The sequence below is a fragment of the Nilaparvata lugens genome, chromosome 9 (genome assembly GCF_014356525.2).
Source record: "Nilaparvata lugens isolate BPH chromosome 9, ASM1435652v1, whole genome shotgun sequence".
NCBI lineage: Eukaryota > Metazoa > Arthropoda > Insecta > Hemiptera > Delphacidae > Nilaparvata > Nilaparvata lugens.
The window spans coordinates 44,128,786-44,149,464 of NC_052512.1; the positions used below are offsets into that span (position 1 = coordinate 44,128,786).

Here is a 20,679-nt window from a genome sequence, read left to right on the forward strand (position 1 = left end):
TCATATTATCCTTGAAATGCAAAATTTCCAAATACCTTGTATATACGTCGACATGCAATTTAAAAAGGAACATACCTGTCAAATTTCATGAAAATATATTACTGTGTTTCACTGTAAATGAGCAACATATAAACATTTAAACATAAGAGAAATGCCAAACTGTCAACTTGAATCTTAGACCTCACTTTGCTCAGTCAATTATATTTTTCAATAATTATTTCATAATAAAGATTAAATATTTTGTCAATTGATTATTAATTCTACATTGTTGAAAGACAATCTGGCAACAGAGCAAAGCAAGAGAGATAGCGCTATCTGCTTTGTTGAATGATAGACAATGATAGCAATATCATTGCTAATCAAACACTGCCATTATAACGTGGATCTCCCTATAGTTATCTTTCATACAAATATTTATAGCTGCTACACAAATTGATATCCTATGGAATACAATTGGAACACTTGAGTCCTGGATAATATGGCCCTTTTTTCATGAAGAGTCAGTCTATGAATAATAGGGAACTGGAAAAGTCCTGTATTTTTTCCTCATGTTTTATAAGTGTGAAAAATTCAGTTGGCATTAAAAATATTTTTGTTTTTGAACACAAACGAAACAACTTCCAGGAAGTATCACTGGTACTGTAAGGCTCAACTCACACTTACACTACTCAGGTCGAGAAGAGACTCGACTCTAGTGGAGAGCATGTGTTTTCAAATGGTGACGTCGCAGAGACTAGAATCGACTGGTCAGAGTGTCACCATTTGGAAACACATGCTCTCCACTAGAGTCCAGTCTCTTCTCGACCTGAGTCGCCTAAGTGTGAGTCGAGCCTATCTAAGTAGATGGGTCCTTTAAAAATGGTCTCACAAGAGAAAGATGGACTCATCTGATACATGACCTGTTGTCTTCTCCCAATCATAATATAAGTTAATAATGATTTGTGATTGTCAATCAAAATTTGATACAGAAGTATAGGGATGATACATACCCATCAATGCTTGAAGTTTTCTTTTTGTGCAAAATTCAGATTTGAATATGAAGAGCTCATTTCATACATAACAATTTGATACAGAAGTATAGAGATGATACATACCCATCAATGCTTGAATCTGTTTTCTTTTTGGGCAAAATTCAGATTTGAATATGAAGGAGAACTCATTTTGATACAGAAGTATAAGGATGATACATACCCATCAAAGCTTGAATCTGTTTTTTGGCACGATACAGGGTGTCCCTCACTGGGGCACTGTTGCTTTGAGAATCATTACTGCGTTGGGAAGCCAATGAGTCACAGCTCCCTTTCCGTTCCACTTTATCTGAAACACAATCAAACATCATTCATTTATTTGAGGAAACAATTTGTTATACATCTTCATACTTTATTAATGTTAGGTTTCTTGATATACAGAGTGTTTCAGAAGTAGTGTCAAACATTTTAGGTATTGTTCCTGGATGATAGGAGACTACAAATGTCGTATTTCAAGTGTCCAAAAAAACTCAGCGGTTATCCTTATAGCTACCATTTTGTTATTTTCACTTTATCTCAAGAACGAAATGTTGTATTGATCTGAAATTTGGCATGAATATATTATGCTATAAAGACTCAACTTGAAAAAATAAAAAAAGAGAATTCGATGTACATATTCACGTGATGATGCATCATTCGTGAATTTCCTATCCCCTACGTGTATAAGCCAGTTTGCTTCAGACATAATTTTCCTATAAAGTACATGTATAAGCCAGTTCTTTCCTTTATTATAGTATAGATTATAACAAAATCACCTTCACAATACAGAAAGTATAATAAGTGTTGGTATGGAGAAGAGATAACATAAAAAGATATGCCATGGTAAAGGACAGTCATGTTGCAAACGTCAGTGTTAACTGAAGCCGATAGTCCCAGTAGCTGTTTTTGGTGAAGCTATGTGACGCTGGTAGTCTCTCATACTGTGCCCTTCTTACACTCTTACACTCCCAACAACACACTAAATAGACAGTAGTCGACAGTAATTGAAGAAGAAATTTGGAAGATGAACAACCTATACCATGGGATATTTTCGTATGCTATCTTTTCTGTATATTATTATTTGGAAAAACCGTGTAACTTTTGCCCTCATATGTACATACAAGGCACTTTCATCACTGTAATTACAATACACTTTTGTCCTTAAATGCACTTTAATCCCTAGATAATAATAATAATATCGAGTGACCTGACTGGCTCCGGTCTGCCGTCAGAGTTTTCAGGTCGCAACTGATTAATTTCAGGGCCTCTCACGATGACCTAACGATTGCTTTTTAGGTAGCCGGGACCGACGGCTTAATGGCTTAACTAAATGCTATCCCTATAATGAGGTCCATGTTATAATGGCAGTGGAGAAAGATAGGAGAACAACGTTGCTGATCCTCACTGTCTTGTCAATGCCTTCTATAGACGGTAGCTGATACAGGTTTATTGATGTAATATTAACTGTTCATTCTTGTTTAAAATAATCAGCTATATTTTATTAAGCAATAAATCAAATTTTTCAATTATTTTATAATGAATTTCCGTAATTAAAATGAAATGTTCTGTTTATTTTTATAATTCTACATTGTTAAAGACTATATGGCAACAGAGCAAAGCCAAGGTCTATAATACAGGTCATGACACAATCCCGTGATGCATTGCAAAATCGCCATTTTATGGGGTTCCAGTTCACCAATTTTCAAATTTATCAGCTGTTATCATTATATATTGAACAACATGATGTGTTATTTTGATATATTGTTCAAGGGATATTGATTGGCTTTGAATTGTAAAATAAATTGTTCCGACAGAATAATAATATTCAGATTCCAACTAGGAACTGAATTGTTGATTTTTAGATTTAATTGATCGGGAACTTGAAACTCTTTTTGAAGTTGGCCTCGCATATTCTTTCCCAATGCCTTATGAATCATAATCCTCAAGTTACAAGAATAAGAACAATTTTTTATAATAAATAAATGAATAATTGAAGCATTTATTATTGAAATTTCATTATTAAAAAATTGAAAACCTGAATTCACATATCATTCGAACTAGAATATTGTTTTTAAAATGCATAATTTTTTTACGAGCAAATTAAATTAGATTGGATTTTCAAATGTACCGCCATAAAGACTCCATAAAATGGCCGCTCCATAAGGAACATGAGTGTCATGACCTGTATTTATAGACCTTGAGCAAAGCGAGAAAGAGATAGTGCTATCCGCTTTGTTGAATGATAGACAGGGATAGCAATACCATTGCTAGTCAAACACTGCCATTATAACGTGAACCTCACTATAGATGTACTGTACATGCAGATGAATAAGAAACACTACTCACTGATTAATGACAATTCGTCAGGCAGCGACTTTGGCACATTTCGTTGCTTTTTCTTCGTATCAACTCCCAAAATTTCTTTATTTGGGTCTCCGAGCCTGAAAAACAATAGTAAAAATTACATTTAATTTATAATTATCATCAATTTTATGCAAAACTAATTTTTGTTAACTGACTAATTGAATAAAAGTTATAAAATTTCTTTTTTATTGATTCATACAATAAGTACATCATAAAAATGATAGGGAGAGGAAAAATAAGGTAACCTTGTGCTATTCCTCTCCCAAATTTAGATAAGGTTTCATAGTCCGAAATAGCCTTGTAGTTGTTCACAAAATTCTCAGTCCTTAATTATTTTCACAAAGTAGATTTTTAAATTCAGATGCTTCAAAACCAAACATAGAAGAAATATTTCACATTATTATCACTAAAATAGGAAATATTAATTTATATTAAAGAAATAATTTTGCAGGACCAAAAAACAACTTAATATTCTAAATGCACAGCTGTATAATATGAGAGTATAATAGAGCTATAAACAGTATGAGAGTTACAATAAGATTGTTCAAAGTGTTGAAATTGTACTTTTCTCAATATGTGATTGTAAAGTGTTATATTTTTCGCCAAAAAAGATTTCATTCCAATTTGATACAGAACTGCTTGATATGGAGCTCATTTGATACAAAACGAATCATAGGAAGCTCATTTGATACAGAACTATTGATACGGAGCTCATTTGATACAAAAATAATTATATAATGAAGCTGATCTGATACAGAACTACTTGATACGGAGCTCATTTGATACAAAACTAATCATAGGAAGCTTGATCTGATACAGAACTACTTGATACGGAGCTCTTTCGATACAAAACCTGTTCATAGGAAGCACATTTGATACAGAACTAGTTGGGATTCACTCACCTTATTTCTCTAGTCTCGTTGTCATTGGCAGATAGAGCTTTCAGTCTTTTCATAGTTTCATAGTGTTGGTCAGCCTGAAAAACAATAGTAAAAATTACATTTAATTTATAATTATCATCAATTTTATGCAAAACTAATTTTTGTTAACTGACTAATTGAATAAAAGTTATAAAAATTCTTTTTTTATTGATTCATACAATAAGTACATCATAAAAATGATAGGGAGAGGAAAAATAAGGTAACCTTGTGCTATTCCTCTCCCAAATTTAGATAAGGTTTCATAGTCCGAAATAGCCTTGTAGTTGTTCACAAAATTCTCAGTCCTTAATTATTTTCACAAAGTAGATTTTTAAATTCAGATGCTTCAAAACCAAACATAGAAGAAATATTTCACATTATTATCACTAAAATAGGAAATATTCATTTATATTAAAGAAATAATTTTGCAGGACCAAAAAACAAACTTAATATTCTAAATGCACAGCTGTATAATATGAGAGTATAATAGAGCTATAAACAGTATGAGAGTTTACAATAAGATTGTTCAAAGTGTTGAAATTGTACTTTTCTCAATATGTGATTGTAAAGTGTTATATTTTTCGCCAAAAAAGATTTCATTCCAATTTGATACAGAACTGCTTGATATGGAGCTCATTTGATACAAAACGAATCATAGGAAGCTCATTTGATACAGAACTATTTGATACGGAGCTCATTTGATACAAAAATAATTATATAATGAAGCTGATCTGATACAGAACTACTTGATACGGAGCTCATTTGATACAAAACTAATCATAGGAAGCTTGATCTGATACAGAACTACTTGATACGGAGCTCTTTCGATACAAAACCTGTTTATAGGAAGCACATTTGATACAGAACTAGTTGGGATTCACTCACCTTATTTCTCTAGTCTCGTTGTCATTGGCAGATAGAGCTTTCAGTCTTTTCATAGTTTCATAGTGTTGGTCATCCTGATCAGGATCCATAGTCGAGGATTCTGATTGTATTCGCACCTTGCTTTGCTTCTGTTGCATCTGGAATTAAACAAAACACAACACTAATGAATTATTAATTATTGATTATTGAAGAGAAATAGAAGTGGGAGGAGAAGAGTATGAGACGGTGGAGAATAAGAAGAAGACAGGAGAAGAAGAAGAAATAGTGACAAATTATTTACCTTGTTGCTGTTAGCATGCCTCTGTCTTGTGAGATAACCACGACAGTGTGCTTGGAATGAAATAGTCGCCTCTCTCAGACGCCTATGGAAAAAGAAAACAAACATAGAATTAGTTGAAAAGATACTAATTTAACGCACAACCATAGTGTCATCATTATTTCTCAATAATACCACAGAGAAAAGGTAGCATAAGAAGATATGATGCCATGGTGTTGGACCGTTATGTTGCAAATGTGAGTGCTAACTGAAGCCGATAGTCCTAGTAGTTGTTTTTGGTGAAGCTATGTGACACTGGTAGTCTCTCATACTGTGCCACTCTTACACTCCCAACAACACACTGATAATAGACAGTAGTCAACAGTAATCAGAGAAGATATTTGCAATATAACGAGTATTGCAATATATTTGCAATATCAAGTTGAGATGATACAGTATCATATTGTGTTGATGATGTGTAATGTTTGGTGATACTGTATCATTTATGGTGATAGCATTAGAACATATACCATGTTATATATCATGTCCTTCAAGTACCAAATTTCAAGCCGATTACTGTAATTACTGTCGACTACTGTCTATTATAAGTGTGTTGTTGGGAGTGTAAGAGTGTAAGGGCACAGTATGAGAGACTACCAGCGTCACATAGCTTCACCAAAAACAACTACTAGGACTATCGGCTTCAGTTAACACTCACATTTGCAACATAACGGTCCAACACCATGGCATATCACCACACATGATACAGCATCAACACAATGTGATACAGTGTCATCTCAACACCATAATTTGATACAAAACTTCCAAACTTCGAATGAATTCTACAAACCATGGCATATCTTCTTATGCTACCTTTTCCCTACGATATAACTGATTTGGGCATAAAGGGTGCCTTTTGAATTGCTCGCTAGAGTCATGTGACCGTTCTAACATGTTTCGATTATGACACATACCTGTAGAGTGTGCGCGTATGATGCGCGCGCCATGCGCTCTGCACGCGAACAGCGGCCGTCTCCATTTGTCGCAAGTGCGCGGCAAACTTCTGCGCAGCCCACATTCGCCAGTACGACTGCAACAAAAATTCAAATTCTATAAAATTCATTTCACAATATTTACAAATTATAAGCAAGAGGATAACCATGTCTCACAGCTCAACAAGATGAAAATGATAAACCAATAATATTTATATACTAGCTGGCCCGGCGAACTTCGTACCGCCAAATAGTTAATGCATCTCATGACAAACTTTAGCTGGATGCTGGATTTTCCCGTGCATATTCTGAATTTACAGCATTTCCAGTTCTACGACCCAAGTTTGGACGTCGTTCGTACCACAGCATTATAATTAAAATTTGTGAATCAGTAGAAAAAAAATAGAAAAACAGATCTACCGACGGCTGTTGGATGACGCAATGATTATAACAGCTGATTTTTATTTCTGTGTGTGGCCAGCTCACAAATCTTCTCCTATAAGCAAAGACCTTAAAGAGATATAGACCCACAATGCCTATGCCTTCCCAATGATAGCTCTTACTTGAAATTGAAGGCCGCCATTGGGGTATTTTAGCACGAGATATTTTTTTATCTATATATTCGTAATACTATAGATTACAAAGGCATTGGTATGTAATAATCTTATAGGTTGCCCCCTCAATGGCCGATTTCAATTCCAAGTACGACACTAGCGCTGCATGTGTCTATGCATCTTTAAGGTCTTTGCCTATAAGGATTACATGTAAACTTTGAAGGACCATATGAAAAAGTCCTAAAGTCGGATCATAAATTTGATGCTCCTGAATATAACAAATACAACTAAAAAATCATCAAATGAGGCTGGATTTTTATTTCTATAGATTATGATGACTTGTTACCTGTAGTATGAGAGTAGCCTGCCTGATGCGGGTGAACCGACGCCGCTGTAGCAGCGCGCGAAACCATCGCTGTATTGCCACAATGGAGGCGACAATCTGCTGATGCAACCTGTAGTCCAGCTTTAACTTCTCACATTCGCGCAGAAATATCTTGCTGCCGCCCGTCTGGTAGTTGTCACGGTTCAGGTTTAGCGTGAGAAGGAACTCGCGTACGTCCGTCTGCGAACTGGATAGATGAAACAAGAATAGCTGAGTACATGGATATATGATATGAAGCAATAATAGATATTTTTCGGTTCGTGTTTGAAAATGTCTCTAATAAGTGAATATTCTCTATTTTAAAAATAGCTGAGTGTTATAAATTATTGTTGACAGAGGGAAGTGAGGTCTAAGATTCAAGTCGACGGTTTGGCATTTCTCTTAATGTTTAAATGTTTATATGTTGCGCATTTACGGCGAAACGCGGTAATAGATTTTCATGAAATTTGACAGGTATGTTCCTTTTTTGATTGCGCGTCAACGTATATATAAGGTTTTTGGAAATTTTGCATTTCAAGAATAATATAAAAGGAAAAAGGAGCCTCCTTCATACGCCAATATTAGAGTAACAATCAGACTAGAATTATTCATCATAAATCAGCTGACAAGTGATTACGCAGATGTGTGAAGAAGCCAGTCTATTGCTGTATTTCCATAAGGTCTATAGTTTCAATCAGAGAATACTGCGTGAGGTCTACTTATCACAGAACTACTAGTAATTCTGGTATTTAAAACATCTAAATTCAAAAGAAAGGTTTGTATAAATATTTTTGGACGGAAAATTTTGTGGAAATCTAGAAGACATAACCCCATTTTGGACTTTTAATGTTAGCCTACCTAAAATTGGGAGCGAAATAGTACAAGATATTCTTAGTTTTTCTCTCCCGATCTGTGCTTCATTGTAAAAAAGAATAAAGAATATAAAAAACACATAATAGATAATATAGGGCCGGTTTCTGAGCTCGGGATTTAGCTCTAGACTTCAATCAATCAATTTATTCAGCCTGACGATACAGTAGTACATAAGGCTACGTCACAAAATATTTTATAAAATTACAATACATAATGAAATCATAATTAGGTCAAAATATAAAATAATAACAATATATAACCTATAAACAAGAGTGTTTATAGGAAATGACATTGGGTAATACCATAGCTGATTGATTATGAATAATATCATAGCCACCTCTAATACAAGGCCGTGGCCTACGATATTGCAACGTCGCAGTGTAGGCCTAGAATCTATACATGATTCATTGAAAAAGATTTAAAAAAATACCAGCTGATCTTTTTCGCCAATCATGTATTAGATTCTAGGCCTACACTGCGACGTTGCAAGATCGTAGGCCAGGGCCTTGTATAAGAGGTGGCTATGGTAATATCATAGAGAAACAATAGCATAAGTAGATATCCCATGGTATAGGGCGTTTATGTCGCAACTTTTACTGTTATCTCAAGCTGATAGTCCACTTAGTTCTTTCCTGTGAAGCTTTATGACACTGGTAGTCTCTCATATTAGTAGTCAGTACGCCTCTGGCAGTTGAATGAGTAACATCGATTGTTAACAGCTCCGTGTTATTAACCAGTTTTTTATCAATTTAAATCATTATGCAGTGTTCAAAATGTGACAGTGATGTTCCGGAACAGGACCTTATTTTTTGTTGTGTTTGTAAAAAATATTTACATTTCGTGTGTGAACTTATTAACGAAAAAAACTTTCGTAAAATGTCAAATGACACTAGAAGTAAATGGAAATGTATAGTGTGTAAGTCGGTGGCAGTAGCGGGTAAACAGCAGAAGCAGATAAGCAGTGCAGACGGCGCCAGTGCGGGTGACAAAGCGGCATTGTCTACTGTGGTTGAGGCGGGGGTCGCGGTGTCAACACAGAGTGCCGCCGCTCCGTCTACCTTCACTTCTACTAGTGGTAGGCCTACAACTACTCTCTCACAGGCTGACCTTCAAGCGATCGGCCAAGTTGTTAAACAGCTGATTCAATCGGAGTTGCCGCCAGATTTCAAAACTGACTTCGCTGAGTTTAAAAAATCGATTCAATTCATTTCGGAGGAATTTGAAAGTTTCAAAAATGATTTAACATCCATCAAGCTGGAGAATGAAAAAATTAAAAAGGACAATGAAAAATTGAAAAGTGATAATGAAAAACTGAAAACAGATATTGCGGACCTACAATCTTACAGTCGTAGAGATAATATTGTGGTTACCGGAATAACAGAAACAAATAACGAATGTGTCAATGAGGTTTTAATATGCTTTCAAAAACGATTGGAAGTGAGTTAACTGCTAGAGACATAAGTGTTGCTCATCGCCTTCCCAGTAAGAAGAAAGACAGCATCAAACCGATAGTAATTAAATTCGTACGTCGTCAAGATAAGATGTCATGGATGGGTCATTTTCGTCTAGCATCTTCGCAGGACAATAGTGGGGCTGGTATATCGGCGAAAAACATTTCAGCTGTTCTACCTGAAACAAGGGTGATGGCTTACGAACATTTGATACCTTCAACGCTTGAACTGCTAAATACGACCAGAACAATCGCTCGGGAGAAAGGATATCGCTTTGTGTGGGTACGTGATGGTAATATTCTTGTCAAAAAAGACGAAACCAGTAAGAATGTTTTACATATTAAAAGTGATGTGGACCTTTCTAAGATGTAAGTACTAAAGACTTGTTTAACAATGAACAGTAAAATAATTTTATTATGGACATTTTTGAAAATTTAGATGAATTCGATGAAGTTGAGACATTATGTTTGAATAACTCTAATGATTATTACAATATTATTTCTAATCAACCCAGTGTAAATTTTGATATAATTCATAGTAATATCAGATTCATTGGGAAGAATTTAGACGAGTTCTGTTTAGAATTTGCTAATGTATTGCCATTTATAGACATGATTGTATTATCTGAGACGGGTCACCAAGGTGTTAGGCCCATAGGGTGTGATATACCTGGTTTTAATCAGTACTATTCAATGAATCACACAAATAGAAATGGGGGTGTAGTAGTTTACTTGAAAAAAGATTATGATCATGTTCATGTGCGGGAATGCACAATAGTTGGGGCTAGTTGTCTCGTGATAGAGCTGAAAATTTTTGAGGAGGAGTGGGTTATTGTTTGTGCTTACAGATCACCTAATGATAATTGCCAGGACTTTGTTAACTCTTTAGCTGAGCTGCTTTCGAATTTAAATTTAGGAAAAAATATTATATTTGTAGGAGATATAAATATTGATATCTTGAATAATAGAAATAACATCCACACTGAATCTTATTTGAATTTATTGAACGAAAATGGGCTTATATCTTATGTGAATTGTTTTACAAGGGTTCCATTTCAGGGAACACCTTCGTGTTTAGATCATTATTTCGGTAATGTTCACACTAATAAGCACATTGAACCCATGGTATTGAAGACTTGTATTACTGATCACTATGTTACTTCTCTTAGGGTTCGTTGTGAAATAGACTTGACTAACAATGCTGCTCAGTTGCCACTTGTTGCCACCAGGCTCGATTATGATAGGCTTTTGTCTCTTATCCAGTCTGAGGGCTGGCAGTCTGTATTTTCTAGTAGGGATGTTAATGTTTCAACAGATAACTTTGTAGCAACTCTACAAAGCTATATTGAAAAATCCACTATAAATGTAGCCAAATCTAGTTCGAGGTTTAAAAAAATCAAGCCATGGATTACTCAAGGTTTAGTATTTTCTATTAGAAGAAAGCAAGCTCTATTTAACAAATGTAAAAAGGAACCATTCAATTTAAATCTGAGAAATTATTTTAGAAGTTATCGAAATAGATTGACAGTCCTTATTAGAGAAGCTAAACGATTGTATTATAGCAGAAAAATTGAGGAGGCTGGAAATGATGTAAAACGGACTTGGAATGTAGTTAGGGAGGTAGCTGGTTGTAAAATAAGGAAGGAGTGTTTGGAAGAAATTGAAATTGATGGTAATGTCTATAGTGCTAGGGATAATCCCAATATATGTGCTAATGCTTTTAACGATTTTTTCATCTCTATAGGAGAGAAAATGGTACAAAATATTCCTAGTGAGCCTGGTGACGATTTGCAACCAGACAATCCCCACAATCCGCAAGATTATTTTACTTTTCAATATGTATCAGAGACTGAGGTTGTGGAGGCGATCGAGAGTCTTAGAGGTGCATCTGGGCCTGGTCATGATGGCATTACTGTATCTGTTTTAAAATCTGTTAAAAGTATTGTTGCCTCTCCACTCAAACACATTATTAATGTAAGTTTTGAACAAGGTATTTTTCCAGATTCTTTTAAAACAACTGTAGTAAAACCAATATTCAAATCACAAGACAAAAGGAAAATTACCAACTATAGACCTATAAGTTTACTTTCGAATTTGGCTAAAATAATTGAAAAATGTGTAAAGAGACAGCTACATAAATTTTTGGAAGTGAATAATATTCTGTCAAAAAATCAATTTGGTTTTAGAGAGGGGATGGGAACACAGGAAGCAATTGCTGCTTTTGTTCAAGAAACAATCTTAAACTTGGATGTAGGTAGGAGACAAATAGCTATTTTTCTTGATCTTGCAAAAGCCTTTGATACAGTTTGCCATGATCGTCTACTTGATTGTCTCCGTAGCCTTGGTCTTGAGGATGTGGCACTGGGATGGTTTTGCAGTTATTTAAAGAATAGGCAACAATGTGTTAGAGTCAATAACACTGTTAGTGAATATAAATCTGTTAAAATGGGAATCCCGCAGGGAACAGTGATTGGACCTTGCCTCTTCCTGATCTATATTAATGACTTTTGTAACCTTAATTTAATCAATGGGAAAATATTGTCATTTGCAGACGATGCAGTTTTAATTTTTCATGAAGAAAACTGGGCTAGCACATATGACTCAGCTGCTAGGGGACTGGGAGAAGTAAAAAAATGGCTTGATAGAAGAAAACTGACTCTGAATTTGTCCAAAACAAAATACATCTCTTTTTCTTGAATATACAGAATCAGCCAGTTAATATGTCACTTGTTTTGCATTCTCCAAATTGTCTTAGTCATGTAGATTTAGGGTGTTCAGTTAATTGTAATAAAATAGAGAAGGTTAGCAGTATCAGATATCTTGGAGTAATGGTTGATCAGCATTTAAAGTGGGATGTACATTTGTCGCAGCTTACTACACGATCTAGAAAACTTATTTATTTATTTGTGAAATTACGTTCTGTTTTGCCTATGAAAGTCATGAAGATAGTGTATTATGCACTGGCACAGTCATTGCTCCAATATGGTATTGTGGGTTGGGGTGGTGCATATACAAATGTTCTAAAACCAGTAAAAACAATACAAAATTTAATATTAAAAATTATTCTGAAAAAGAATAGAATGTATTCAACAAGATTGGCTTTTTTGGAATTTTCAGTTCTACCGATTAGACAGATATACCTGAAACACATCATATTATATTATAAGAAGCTATCACTTTTTCATTTCATTAATAGAACGGATTGTGCTATTACAAGACGGGAGGAGTCAGGTCTGGTTACTGTTCCTAGATTATTGACTACTGCTGGTCAGCGTAGCTTCATATATTTATCTCCATTATTTTTTAATATTCTTCCAAGTAATTTGAGAGGTTTACTCGCCCAAAAAAACTTTGGACTACATTTGAAAAAGTATCTGGTTAGCTCTCATGGCTGGGATAGTGCCGAGAATTTCTGGATTACATTAGTATAGTAATTATTCCAATTGAATAGATTTCATTTTGTACCACATCTTATATCATGTTATACACTGGGCTAGGCAATATCAGGTCATTATTATAATTTATTATAATTTACAAATTTTGTTGCATTCTAACACATATTGTATGTAAATATATTGATCTATTATAGCATCACTGATTTATCTTGTTTATTGAAAGGATTTGATTTTAGTTGTTAATGTATATACTGTAATGTTAATTAATAATAAGTAAGTAGTCAAAGTACGGCTGCTCCTTCCCCAAGCTCGAGCTTGCTCTTTTGGGGAAGTAGTTCCTTATGTTTATTTGTATTTCCTATTGATTCATTTTGTTGTTAAATTTTCAAGTTCATTCAACTTGTATGAATAAAATGAAGTTGAAAGTTTTTCAAGAATCTAAAAACGTGACACGAAAAAGTTAATAAGCTGGAAAAGCGTTAGTAGACAACGTTATACTATTATAATTTCAGATTAACGCATGAAAAATATTGATAAACCAATGTATTGCAATAAACCGATAAACCGATCCCGATAAATCCAATAAATTTCGTTCATATAAATGCACTGAACACATGCTGGTATCGAGCACATGTTCTACGAGAATCAAAATATCTCATCCCCGAAATTCACAAGCTGATGTACAGCCAAACTACAAAATATAACACGACCTAGAAGATGGGTTTGAAAAGAAAAGTTAGGAGGTGGGATTTTTGCTTTTTATGGCAAAATGCTTGTATTATTCAAATGTTTTGATAATTATTGTAAGGCAGAAACAGAAAGCTTGCATGTCAGAAAATGTTTGTATTATATAATTTGACTATAGGTCACCGTATGATTTTCAAGAATGCGATATTCTGCCTACTCTGTACTACAGCCTACGTCACGGCTGCAGTTCCCCCACTCCAATTGCATTTCAACTAAAATACTATAGATGAGTGACCAACCTTCTGTCTACTAACTTTGGATATTGGTCATTTAGTTCTAGACTTTGACTTCTAAAGTTTGAACTTTGACTTCTAAAGTTTGAACTTTGACTTCGACTTTGCAGTTAGAACTTTGTCTTCTAAAGTTCTAGACTAATGTTCGTTAGTTCTAGGATTTAGTTCCAGACTTTAAATAGCTGGAATCAGGAAATTGGCTTCCCGAAACGGGGCGTGGTCGCAGTTCACAATTAAATTAAATTTCGAAAAACTAACAGTATAAAATAAAAAGAATACAGTGTAAAGTTTCAGCTATTTTGAATTATTCAGGAATGTTTAATTTCGTCAAGGAAAAACGTTTCCAATTATAGAAATGAGAAAATAAAGATTATCATAAAAACTGCGACTACGCCCCGTTTCGGAAAGCCAGTTTTCTGACTCCAGCTGTTTTAAAGTCTAGAACTTAGCTGAATCCCGAGCTCGGAAACCGGCCCTAAATTACATCAATATCACAATGAAAATTGATTTAATCAGGGAGGTTGAGAACAATAAATACCTGAGCAATCCCCTGGGCAGCAGTATCCTATAAAGTTGAATAAATTCGTCGTAGGATAACCTCACATTGTAACCGGCTTGTCGTATTCTGACGGTCTCCAACATTCCCGTGTACCTCAGTTGTCGCTGAACCGTCTCGTCGTCAAATTTGTTCGGAATCTAAAAAATACACAAAAATAGTTATTTGTGCAACTAGTGCGCAAAGTGACAGTTTGCTGCACCGAAAGAAACGTTTACGCCCGAGCCGTAGGCGAGGGCGGAATGGTTTCTTGAGTGCAGCAGAAGTACTTTGCGCACGTATTTCACATTAAGTTTTTCCTACAGTTACCATTGAATATGAAAAGTGGGTAATTATGGGTAAAATTGCCTGAAATGCATCAAATGTTTTTCTGTGTAATTTTATTATTGATAAAAACCTTAATCCTAAAATCCTAAAGTCCTCGTTGTCCTTGGTTATAATATATAATGAATAATAATTAGCGCGTTGTGCTTGGTTGCACCTCTGCTCACTATAGCAGCCACAGCAGTCACTGTTACCAACTTCATTTTGATTTTGCTGCACTGTTGCTCCATATAACCTACTAAGTATTTTGCGTTGCCATGTTGCAAATCTGGAGTGCAGAAAAATTTTTCCCGCACTAGAGCGAAAAGTGATTCTTTGCATCCTGCAATCAGTGCACAAATGGTCACTTTTCAACGTAACTGTAGGAAAAGTAAATTAATTTATTTGCCAAGGAACAAAACATGTTCATGTTAGGAGCAACATCAAATTCACATGTTGTATTATAATCTGGAATAAAATCTTATTTTATTTCGGACTACAGTATGTGTAACCTTATCTAAATTTGGCAGGAATAGCACAAGGTTACCTTATTTTTTCTCTCCCTATCATTTTAATGGTGTAATTATTGTATGAATCAATAAAGAATAAATAATACATTATTATCTAAAAATTGATGTTTCCATCAAAATTCAAAATATTATTAACTAGCTGGCCCGGCGAACTTCGTACCGCCAATAGTTTAATGCATCTCATGTCAAACTTAAGCTGGTTGCACACCTGAGGAGGCGCGATGCGGCATTTTATTTATATAGATAATTTTCCAACAGCAAAAAAAAATAATGTACTAAAAATTAATTAATTCTGAACACCGAAGACAGCACAATTATTCGAAACAAAGCAATGTCTTTAGAGCATGTAAGTCTTTAACCTGAGGCCGCACTGCTGGATGGTTACACACACAACAGTCATTTTGTTTTTAGTCGGGGCGTTTAAAATAAAATACATGGGCGGTTATGGAGCAGCACACACTCTTGTCTACTATCTACCGACGGCTGTTGGATGACGCAATGATTATAACAGCTGATTTTTATTTCTGTGTGTGGCCAGCTCACAAAATCTTCTCCCATAAGGATTACATGTAAACTTTGAAGGACCGTAGGAAAGAGTCCTGAAGTCGGATTATAAATTTGATAGGCCATAAACCTGGTCCTGAACATAACGAACACAACTAGAAAGAATCTGGTGTGGGGCACTCACACAACTTTCCTTGCCGTTATGAAAATTTATCACCTGACGCTAGTGTTCCCGCGCATCTCAAGTCTACTATTCAAAGATCTAAGCCAGCTGGTGACAGGACTATAACGCTGGAGACACACGAGGTCTGCTATCTCTTCATAGTGAATGGTTTAATAGAATCAACAGTTGCCAACAGTTTGCAATTGAAATAATAACATTTTCTCGAATTTCGAGCTTATTTAAAATTTTAGGTGAAAATGTTTACTGAACATCATTAAATGTAGAGATTTTCATGCTCAATCTTTTCCATTTGGAATTTTTTGTTTAAATTGGATCTGAAGCCTGATAATTGGGAATCTAAAATCGAACTTTACCTAAATGGGGCGGAGCTTCTGAAATGTTTACAGATATGGGACTTGTGGCAGTTGATAGAGCTTAACGATGACTATTTTAGGCATGAATTTGATCAAAATCGTTAGAGCCATTTTCGAGAAAATCGCGAAAAAACTCTGTTTTTGATTTTAGCCGCCATTTTGAATTGCATTTGATCGAAATTGTTCGTGTCGGATCCTTATAGGGGAAGGACCTTAAGTTCCAAATTTCAAGTCATTCCGTTAACTGGGAGATGAGATATCGTGTACACAGACGCACATACACACACACATACAGACCAATACCCAGAAACCACTTTTTTGGGCTCAGGGAACCTCGAAACGTATAGACATTTACAAATTGGGGTACCTTAATTTTTTTGGAAAGCAATACTTTCCTTACCTATGGTAATAGGGCAAGGAAAGTAAAAATCATCAAATTCGGTGCACACATAAAAAAGTTATTGAATGTCAAAATTTGAGGCTCAATTTTTATTTATATAGATAAATGAAATATTCATTCCGTGCAATAACGCATGCAATTAATAACTAAAATAACATAGTATTTTCTCTGCTTTGAATTCGGGCTGACCTGTTGCCAGTATGTCTTGAAGGAGATTAGCTTTTGATGCTAGCATTTTTGATACACCAACCCTAACAGCCATTAGCCGTTTTCACTTAAATTTTTCATTAGATGAAATTCTTGCTATATATATAAATATAATTATTAGTCCTCTTCTAAATGTAATGAATAAAATTATAGAGTTTCAAGAGTTTTTTATTTTTGTTAATAGGTTTAGAAATAAACTTGTTGTAATAGATTGAATTATTACGATATCTCGCCGACACGACAGAATTCACTCTGATTAGAGGAGGCTCTAATACTGTCTATCAGAGTATATCCTGTCTGTATGTCGTGTCGGCGAGATATCGGTGTGAAAACGGCTAATGGCTGTTGGGGTTGGTGTATCAAAAATGCTAACATCAGAAGCTAATCTCCTTTGGCAACAGGACAGCCCAAGTTCAAAGCAGTTCGAGAGACAATACTATGTGGTTTATAACTGCGCAAGGTCTACTGTTCACAGAGCTACTAGTTTACAATATAATATTTCAATACAGAATATTGTAATTACAGTAGATTGATTGAAATCCCTTGAAAAACTAAAATATTCTGTAAGATTTCAAGCAACTAATTGATGAACTAACCTTGTCGGCGTTACTTTTAATGCATCTTATGAAGAACGGGTTGGCCTGGTTAGTGTATCCATTAGACTGTGCAGACTGTGTTGGAATTGTGCCGTCACTGTTAGCGGTTGTTTACGCCCTTTTCCGCCTCCTGTGGACCCTGCCAATCAATCAGTATGTAATTAGAGCAAAAAGGCAATGAGAGTGTTAGACAACTTGAGAAACAGAGAGTCATGCAGAGAAGCTTTCGAAGATTGAAGATAATTGGCATTCCCTTCAATTTTCATAATGCGTAGCTTGCTGCATGTCAAAACTAATTTAGAATCATATACTCATGTCAGGGAAACAAACATGAATACACAACCCGGCATAGAAATTATATTTCAATCCCACAGGTAAGGCTTTCTAAAACAAGGGACAGCCTATTATTTCAGCAAATAAAAATCTGGTGTGGCGCACTCACACAACTTTCCTTGCCCTTATGAAAATTGATCACCTGACGCTAGTGTTCCCGCGCATCTCAAGTCCACTATTCAAAGATTTGAGCCAGCTGGTGACAGGGCAATAACGCTGGAGACACACGAGGTCTGCTATCTCTTCATAGTGAATCATTTAATAGAATCAACAGTTGCCAACAGTTTGCAATAATTGGATAATCACATTTTCTCGAATTTCGAGCTTATTTTTAATTTTAGGTGAAAATGTTACTGAACATTAATTGTAGAGATTCTCATATGCTCAATCTTTTCCACTCAACATTTTTTGTTTAAATTGTATCTGAAGCCTGATAATTGAGAATCTAAAATCAAATCAAATCAAATTTATTTGCCATTTCAAATATAATACAAAACAATGATAAATGTCAAAACAAAGTTAAGCAAGATAGACAATCAAAGTATTCATATAAATAAAAACTTTGTTACACAAAATAACATAATAGGCGCTGCCTGCAAAACCAAGGGTTTGAGTGCTGGCAGCGAGTACCAAAAAATTCATAAAAAGTACAATACACAAGTGAAAGAGAAGAAAATTACCTAATACAAATATGTATGACAATAAAAATGTACAGAATACTGATAATATGAGAAAAGTTGAAGTGTAATACAAATGGAGTAAGTTACTGCTATATTAAATTTTATGATTGGTTGCTGTTATAAGTCAATGTTGATATATATTGTGTTGGAAGGAATATATCTGAAATATAATTGAGAATTGATACAATTATTGATGAACTGTAGTTAGTGAAATGAGATGATGGTGATATTTAATATTATATTATGTTTGTAAGAATTGAGAAGTGTTTATTGATTTTATCCACTCTGCTATTTTTTTAGGATTTGCTTTTGTTGTTCTATTTGTTAATTTGCTATTGAAGTTTTCTGGAAATTGTCTTCGGCATACAGTCATGTCAGTTCTGTTAATTTGATAATTATCTTGCATTCGAAAATTGTAGGTTCGAGCTTGAGGTGTAAATAGATTTCTGTTTTTAATTATGTATAATATTATGTTTTTCACAAATAGTTGCCTAACTGTTAAAACTGGGAATTCTGTAAAAAGGAGATTTGTAGGGTAACGTCTGGGTCGACCAAGTGCTGCTTTAATTAAGTGTTTTTGAATTAAGGAGATTTTGTTAAAATGTACGTCCAATGATCTAAAATCAAACTTTGCATAGATGGGTCGGAGCTCCTGAAATTTTTACAGATATGGGACTTGTGGCAGTTGATAGAGCTTATCGATGATTATTTTGGGTACAACTTTAATCAAAATCGTTGGAGCCGTTTTCGAGAAAATCGCGAAGAACCCTGTTTTTGACAACATTTTCGCCATTTTAGCCGCCATCTTGAATTGCATTTGATCGAAATTCGTGTCGGATCCTTATAGTGTAAGGACCTTAAGTTCCAAATTTCAAGTCATTCCGTTAATTGGGAGATGAGATATCGTGTACACAGACGCACATACACTCATACAGACCAATACCCAAAAAACACTTTTTTGGACTCAGGGGACCTTGAAACGTATAGAAATTTAGAAATTGGGTACCTTAATTTTTTTCGGAAAGCAATACTTTCCTTACCTATGGTAATAGGGCAAGGAAAGTAAAAATTTACAACAGTCTTTCCTCAGCTGTTAAAGAGCTGCCTAAAATGAAATTCAAGAAAGTTGTGAAGAATAAATTGATGGAGAGAGCATATTATTCATTGACTGAATACTTTGAATGTTCAATATAAGGGCTGCACCTCATTTTGGACCAAGTTGTGTACTGTAAAGCTGCGTACACATATACGCTCTTCCAACCCGCACCGAGCACGCTCCTCCCTCGTACCGCCCTCGTTCCTCCATCGAACTACAGTCGCGCCGCCCACGCACCCATCATGAACGTTACGGAAGATGTTAGATCTTCTCGCGTTCCCCGGTCGAACCACTGTTGCTCCCCGGTCGATCATCAATCGCTCTGCTGGAGTGACGTTCGGTTGCGGAGCAGAGCGACAGTCTGTACGCACCTTAAGGTGTATCGTCATGTGAATGCTGTTACTATTCTTGTCAATCTCCCTGTTAGCCTAATGGAAATACATACTCTGAGCTATTCTTATATATTCTTGATATTGTGTTATGCATCTTATTATGTACACTGTATTTTTTTGACGAGCTTATACATTGTAAAAAATGTAAAGACTCTCGCTCTGCTCCGCAACCGAACGTCACTCCAGCAGAGCGATTGATGATCGACCGGGGAGCAACAGTGGTTCGACCGGGGAACGCGAGAAGATCTAACATCTTCCGTAACGTTCATGATGGGTGCGTGGGCGGTCCGACTGTGGTTCGATGGTGGTACGAAGGCGGTACGAGGGCGGTACGAGGGAGGAGCGTGCTCGGTGCGGGTTGGAAGCACGAATATGTGTACGCAGCTCAAGGCAGAATAAAGAATTTGAATTGAATTGAATCAATAAATGAATTGCAGTCAGTAAAAGGTATAGGGAGGTGGAGAAAGATAGGAGAAAAACGTTGCCAAACCTCTGTCTTGTCAAT

General features: G+C 35.3%; 1 protein-coding gene across 1 annotated transcript in view; it reads right to left on the reverse strand.

The window, feature by feature from the left end:
* LOC111060361 (unconventional myosin-IXa) overlaps nucleotides 1–20,679 on the reverse strand; it is a 176,120-nt gene that overhangs the window by 53,488 nt on the left and 101,953 nt on the right. The window contains 9 exon segments of the mRNA XM_039435347.1: nucleotides 1,192–1,317; nucleotides 3,354–3,448; nucleotides 5,177–5,313; nucleotides 5,457–5,538; nucleotides 6,407–6,522; nucleotides 7,325–7,550; nucleotides 14,579–14,736; nucleotides 17,674–17,726; nucleotides 17,729–17,812. Of these exon segments, the coding sequence (XP_039291281.1) occupies nucleotides 1,192–1,317; nucleotides 3,354–3,448; nucleotides 5,177–5,313; nucleotides 5,457–5,538; nucleotides 6,407–6,522; nucleotides 7,325–7,550; nucleotides 14,579–14,736; nucleotides 17,674–17,726; nucleotides 17,729–17,812 (1,077 nt within the window).